Source organism: Gouania willdenowi, chromosome 21 (assembly GCF_900634775.1).
Source record: "Gouania willdenowi chromosome 21, fGouWil2.1, whole genome shotgun sequence".
NCBI lineage: Eukaryota > Metazoa > Chordata > Actinopteri > Blenniiformes > Gobiesocidae > Gouania > Gouania willdenowi.
Window position 1 is genome coordinate 18,186,764 of NC_041064.1, and position 7,266 is coordinate 18,194,029.

Sequence of the window (7,266 nt, forward strand, 5' to 3'; positions counted from 1 at the left end):
GTCAAGGACAAAGACTTTTTATTGAACAAAAACCAAAAATTGGACAAAGTCAAAATGGCTAACGAACAAGATTTAAGGAAAATACGTTTAAAACAACTGACGTGTAGGCAGTGATAAGTTGTCTGTTAGGTCTAAATACGTTAAGACCGTTGCTAAAATGTGAATGTTGGGTCTAAATACGTTAAGACCGTTGCAATCACAACTCAGGGAGATAAACACTATCTGACTTAAAAGGCGACCAGAGGCAGAGAGGTGCGAGCTGCAGCTCGGAGAAAAACCCAACAAAAAGAGACACAAAAGTCCGATATAAGTTGGATTGCTCTGATGGTGATGCCTCAGAACCAGGTATTTATTATAGAAAACATAGACCACACCCAGAGGGCTGTGCAACAGCGCTCTGGGTGCAGGGTTAATACCATATATGGTAACACGAAAACTTTGGGGGAGAAAAAGGCTCATATGTCCCTGCAGTGGGTCACATACCCCCACACTGGCCCAAACTAGTTTAAACCAGCTATGGTGGACAATGGATATGTTTTGCAAACACACACACACACACACACACACACACACACACACACACACACACGCACACACACAGTTAATCATGGATAATTTCATATTCTAACTATCGTTTAATCATTTAACTATAACTAATAAAGTAATAAAAACCACACAGACTATAACATATCTTACATATCCGCCCTGTTGTGGGTTTGAAAAACATCAAGCAGACGGGCGTCTTCACAGGTTTACCCGGTGCCATCATAGGACCAAAACAACAGGGATGACCACCGTGAGGTGGGGCGAAAACCCGACAGCTAGTACGGGAAAAATTCCCCACCGTCCCCCCCTGCTGGGGCGAACATCGATTCTGATCCACGGTGATCTGGAGACAGTTCAGGGTGTATGTACAACTGATGACCCAAAACCATGGTGTTGACAATAGGGCTTTAGGTCTCAGTGTGTGTTTGGAGTTGGTAAGGGAGGGTCAGAGGTTACCAGCACATAACCCTCCAGTAGCAGTGAACCTTTACCGCTCACTGTGATGATGGGAAGGTGTGGCAGGGTCTTAGTCCATCAATGGGGCAGATGGGGAGAGACCCATAACATGGAGTTGGTACTCTGGGGAAGCCTGGACCTGCATAGCACCGATGATCATGTTGTCTATGCCTTTCTTCACACAGGGGACGATGCAACAGCAGGCAAGACCAACGACCAGCAGCACAGCCAGAAGAGGGAGACCCAGACGTAGCAGGAATTGGAACCAGGAGCCTTGGAACAGCCAGTCCCACCCGGATGAATGGACATTGGACTCGTCAGCTGACATGGCACCTTCCAGGTTGCGGAGTGTTTGCAGGGCGTCTTCGATGGACTCCGAGGAGTTATTAGGTATGTATGTACAGCAGGTAGCACCCACCATAGCACACACACCACCTGTGGAAGCTAAAATCGTATCTAAAGCCATACGGTTCTGAATAGCCATTTGCGCGGTGGCCGCTGTTCTAGCATTCATTTTGTTATTAACAGCTAAAGATGCATTAAGAAGCATGTGAAAGCGGTATTGAAGGGTCTCTACCATAAGGGAATTCTTACCCACGCCTATATTAGGGAAAAGAGCATGAACGACTTTTTGACTAGTTGACCAATATCTATGTTCGGGAGGGACATCTGAGCCCCATATTGCATCATGAGGTGTGAAGGTTATAATCTCACGACGAGAACGACTAGGCATTGTCATATGAACTATGAAAGACCCATCTGTGACTGCTACTGGTACACAAACGGCTGACATATTAATTGGAGGGGAAGGATAAACTTTATCACCGCACTTCAACCAAACACCGTCTCTAGCAAACATTGGGACAACCGTACTGACGTTCCGAACGGTAGCACAATGGTTTATGTCTACCGATGGTAGACCTTTGGTGTTAGTTGGTGGACCATTAAATCGTACGCATAAAGGATAGCAGTGAGTATAATTACCACAAGGGACATCATTCGTGTTTAGGTGTTTAGCAGCCTGACCTAGGGGTTCGAGGGTCTTTAGCACTGGTAGAACAGGAGGGCACGGGGTCGCGGACTTATTTTGTAAACATTCTAGTACTTTCTTTGAGTCAGGGACTGGAAGGGACGCAGACAACAAAGTTGGGGATTTTACAGCATGCGGCAGATGTGAGCAAACATAGCAACTATCATTAGTTACTGTTCGTGCAGATAGTTCTACCATACGGTACCAAGAATTAGCGCGCAGACGATGATGGACGTGATTATTCTGTTCAGACAGTAATGCGAGTAACGAGTCAGGTTCTTCTGTTGGCATAGGTTTTGCATTTATAACTCGTATATTCTGTCTAACCTCAGGTGTTAACACTATGTCCATGCGTGGTTTAACTACAATGGGAGTGGCCGGAGGTGTAATACAAATATCCACCCAAAAGATGGGATCTGTCCCTTGTACGTCAGGGCCGAATCCCATAAGCAAACAAGAAGGAGGTACCGCGGTGGTGTTAACGGTTAGGAGTAGGATTTTTTGTTTCTGAACAATTGTTTTTCGCAATGACAGATATGCCGCTGTAACGGTACGTGTAGATGGTGTGAGGGGCCAGGTAATAGGGGTGTAGCTTGTATGGAGGAGTACCTCAGACCAACCATGAGTAGACCATGATTGGTCTGCTCCCCGGACTTGCATGTACCATTCATAATTTACATAGTCCTTACCATGTTTCCATGGTGTGTAGCCTTTATTAGCCAGAGCCTCTAGTGGAATTGTAACGTCACTTAAAATGTCCGGTATTTGTGGTATGCACATAACGAGGTTAAAGCCCCCGGGGCATCTACCTATGTAATCATACCAAGGTGAGCTTAGAGCCCCTGCTAGCACTTCCTGGGATCCCACGAGGAGGAGGAGGAACAACAGATCCATCTCTGTGTTACTAGGGTGTATCACCTGCTGTGGTGGGTTTCTGTACCTTTTTCCCGTGTGATTGGTGTATCCACGTCTGTCTTTCAGCTATCTTAAATGCAGTTGGTGTGGTTAGCAGAACTGTGTAAGGGCCGTCCCACCGTGGAGTACACCAGTGTTTTCTCTTAATCACCTTGATGAGGACCCAATCACCAGGACGAAGGGGATCTGAAACAGGTAAAGAGAGACTAGGCAGTGTATTAGCTTCAACAATTTCAGCATCTGTGAATTTTACCCCGAGGGGGCCTAACATTACCCTGAGGATTATGACGACAACAGATGATACACTGACGACAAAAGTTTTTAAAATGGGTTTGGAGTCCTAGTGGTATATGAAATGACTGTTTGACTATATCTACCATCCCTCCTGTTGAGACATGGGCCAACCCATGGCTCATTCTAGCAACGACGTCAAACATACATCTAGGCAAACACGGCTTGTCATTTAACATAAATACTCCAGAGTCATTTTTAACAGCACCTTCAGTCACCCATTTTGTTTTATGTGAATCCAAACCATCCCTGCGCTGTACTATGAAAAGGAATGGAGAAAAATGCATTACTTAAATCAATTACAGTGAACCATTTTTGATGAGGTTGTAATTCATTTAACAATGTGTGTGGGCCTGGTACATTTGGAGCTCGTGATTTAACAGCCTGATTTACTGCTCTTAAATCATGTACCATCCTCCAGCCCCCCTGTGGCTTTTTTACAGGGAAGATGGGGGTGCTGCATTCAGCTGAGTCATGTTCCTGTAACACGCCTGCAGTCAGTAAATCATTAATTACAGGCTTTATTCCTCATCAGGCGTTCTAGTACGATATGGCTTTTTTCCCTGTCTTTTAAACCCTGAGCGTTCGCTCATTAGAGCTGCAGCCATGGCCTCAGCCAATACATTAACATTAGCTGACTCAGTTTTTGTTTTCTTTCTTTCAGTGACTTCATAAGCATGTTCGGCCCATTCCATTAGCTCTGGAACAGTGAGGGTGCGGTGTGTGACACAGTTTGCTTTTATGAAATCTGACACGTTTGGCAACAAACCACTAATTAACCACATTTTTAGCTGTATTTGGTATGGATTATCCACCAGCGGAGAATGAGGAAGCCCGCTATTAGTCCTAAAAACCGTTTCTAAACGGGCACGATATTCCATTGGCGTCTCGTCTGATTTCTGACGACACGCACTTATTTCTTCGTGGCTTGGAGGTTTTGTGTAAGTCGCCCTAACTCTTTGCATCAGTGCTTCAACCTGCTGTCGCAGCTCATTAGAGTTATGTGCTAGGGGCTGACGGTTAACTTGTCTCCCCGTGAAACCGCCCACCACTACTGGATATCGGTGTCTAAGTGTTAGTTTTAAAACCTTTTCCACCTCCAGTCCATTTAAATGCCATGTCTCAATCAACCCACATACTTGTTCAGCATAAGCAGTCGGGTCCTTCTCAACATCGCATACGCCCCTACAGGCATCTAATGCTTCCTGTTCCGTCCATGGCCGAAACAACAACAGCTGTGGGGGATGTGTACCCTGTAATGGATCCTGTGGGTTTAGGAATTCTCCTGCACGAGGGTTAGCTACCTCTATCATGGGTAAAATTGGATATAGATTTTCCTCCATCCCCGCTATGTGATATTGCTCATCCTCCTCACTGTTAACACTTTCTTTCATCTGTTTTGACTTTTGTTTAGCTGCCCTAGTCACAGGTCCCTTTGTTTCTTGTCCTGCAACTGCTCCCCCCTCTTGTAAACCCCCTGCGGCTCCATTCTGTTGCTGATTTGTCTCCTCAACTCTACGCGGTACACACACGGTCTCATCAAAAGGCTGTATTTTAGCTGCAGCTAACACTTTCTGTTTCCTTCTCTCTTCACCTTTCTCTATCTGTGTTTTCCTGATACTCATAGCATCCTTCCAGATACACACTACTCTTAAGTGGTCTGCTATTAACTCAGCCTGCTTAGGACGTAACTTTTTTAATGCCTTCACTCTTTTTCCTTTACACCAGATGGACACTTTTTCTATTCCAGCTTCGTCTGATAATTTCCCTGCAAACCCACAATTTTTGTACCAATCTTCTAGATAGCAACAACTACCGGGATACTTTCTCTGCATGAATTTCACATCATTATTTTCCATCAATGCTTTACGCTGCGCGTTACCCATGTTCTCAGCACGGGATTTACAGACACCGTTACAACAAAGAAACACCACAAAGAAACAACACACAAAGAAACAACACACAACAACTCCCGTCTGCTCTCTGTCCCTTTACCACGCCGTGTGAGTTTTACGTCACCCACCACGGTCTTCACTCCCCGTTGTACGTCACGGGTACTATGGTGAAAAGAAACAGCTTCTCACCTCGTCAGTGTTCTCCCTGGTTCGTGGGACCCGTCACTCCCCGTCCGGGTCGGTGCTGGAACAAGCTGTGACCACCCCTGCAAAGGAGGGGGTGCCGGCAGTTTTACTAATGGTCCGGTTGCGCCCGCACCGATCCAGACGAAAAGATGTAAGGTCCCGGGTTGTGGCACCAGTGTATGTTAGGTCTAAATACGTTAAGACCGTTGCTAAAATGTGAATGTTGGGTCTAAATACGTTAAGACCGTTGCAATCACAACTCAGGGAGATAAACACTATCTGACTTAAAAGGCGACCAGAGGCAGAGAGGTGCGAGCTGCAGCTCGGAGAAAAACCCAACAAAAAGAGACACAAAAGTCCGATATAAGTTGGATTGCTCTGATGGTGATGCCTCAGAACCAGGTATTTATTATAGAAAACATAGACCACACCCAGAGGGCTGTGCAACAGCGCTCTGGGTGCAGGGTTAATACCATATATGGTAACACGAAAACTTTGGGGGAGAAAAAGGCTCATATGTCCCTGCAGTGGGTCACATACCCCCACACTGGCCCAAACTAGTTTAAACCAGCTATGGTGGACAATGGATATGTTTTGCAAACACACACACACACACACACACACACACACACACACACACACACACACACACACACACAGTTAATCATGGATAATTTCATATTCTAACTATCGTTTAATCATTTAACTATAACTAATAAAGTAATAAAAACCACACAGACTATAACATATCTTACATTGTCTGTGACATCTCAAAGAACAGAATGCCTCAGCACATGAAAGGTAAACCAGCAACATAACATTAGGCAGCGGAAATGAAGCTCTGCACAAGCATATATATATATATATATATATATATATATATATATACATACATATATATACATATATATGATCTACAATCGTTGCAGTTCAAGATCACTATCAATATGTCGCTGTGGATCGTAGTACAGAGGTTGGATATTTTCCCTTCTTCTGCGAAGATATACATTTTATTTTAGAATTATTCTGGATTTGTAGTGGACGGACAAAGATTTAGATGTTGTGTGCGGTGCAATTTCAAAGGAAATGTGAGTTACCTTATGTTGTCCTCTTGTGTGTTTTTTAGGTGAATTTACCATTTTGATATTCCTTTAGTGTTTTTTTTGTTGTGCTTTTGTATATTTTGTTATTCTTTTGTGTAGTTTTCTATTTATCCTGTCGTTTTTGTGTATATATGTTGTTGTCTTGGGTGTGTTTTGAGTGAATTTGTCTTTTCAATGGTCCTTTAGTGTGTTGTTGTTGTTGTGTTTTTTCATATTTTTCTGTAATTTGTGTGTATTTTTCTCAGATTATCATAATTAAACACTTCATGTGATGAAAGGAAGATGGACAGACCTTTGTGTGTCGTGATTTCACTCATTTCAGGCCCAAAAAAACTTCCTAAAATCACTGGATGATTATCTGCTTATTTATACACAGGAAATGTGTAAACTCACCGATTTTTGAAAGATGTTGAAATCATACAGAAGACTAATTTATAGAACTTTCAATTGATTTTCTCTTATATTGTTAGTATTTTACATTTACTGCACGCACATCACTGTTCGTAGCCTGTCTCATGCTGGGCTTATACTAGCCTCGACATGTTACGAATGTCGTGCTTCGTGACACATTTGTGACACTCACTCGCAACGAAGCATAACCTAACTTTAGTAGATTGGTAATGTTTTTAAAGTGTCACAAAATCTTCAACGAATTCTATGAATGGGATGAAGTTGGGTGTTTGTGGAGCAAATATAACCCCATTCAGCAACATTTGCCACACGTCGCGTACTGTTTTGTGACGATTCGCACTGGTGTGCAGTAGCTCATGATTATTTGCCTCTGACCTGTGCCATTTCTCGTACTTCAACTTGAAATGTGAGGCACTCTGTCACAAATATAAAT

The 7,266-nt window shown here is 43.6% G+C and overlaps 1 protein-coding gene across 1 annotated transcript; it reads right to left on the reverse strand.

Annotated features, from left to right (window-relative positions):
* Nucleotides 1-954: 954 nt before the first annotated feature.
* Nucleotides 955-5,480, reverse strand: LOC114454620 (uncharacterized). The gene is made up of 2 exons (XM_028435166.1): nucleotides 5,323-5,480; nucleotides 955-3,133 (listed from the first exon to the last, which is right to left on the reverse strand). Exon 2 carries the CDS (start codon nucleotides 2,924-2,926, stop codon nucleotides 1,073-1,075), a length of 1,854 nt encoding a protein of 617 aa, XP_028290967.1. The 5' UTR covers nucleotides 2,927-3,133; nucleotides 5,323-5,480; the 3' UTR covers nucleotides 955-1,072.
* Between the last annotated feature and the right edge of the window lie 1,786 nt (nucleotides 5,481-7,266).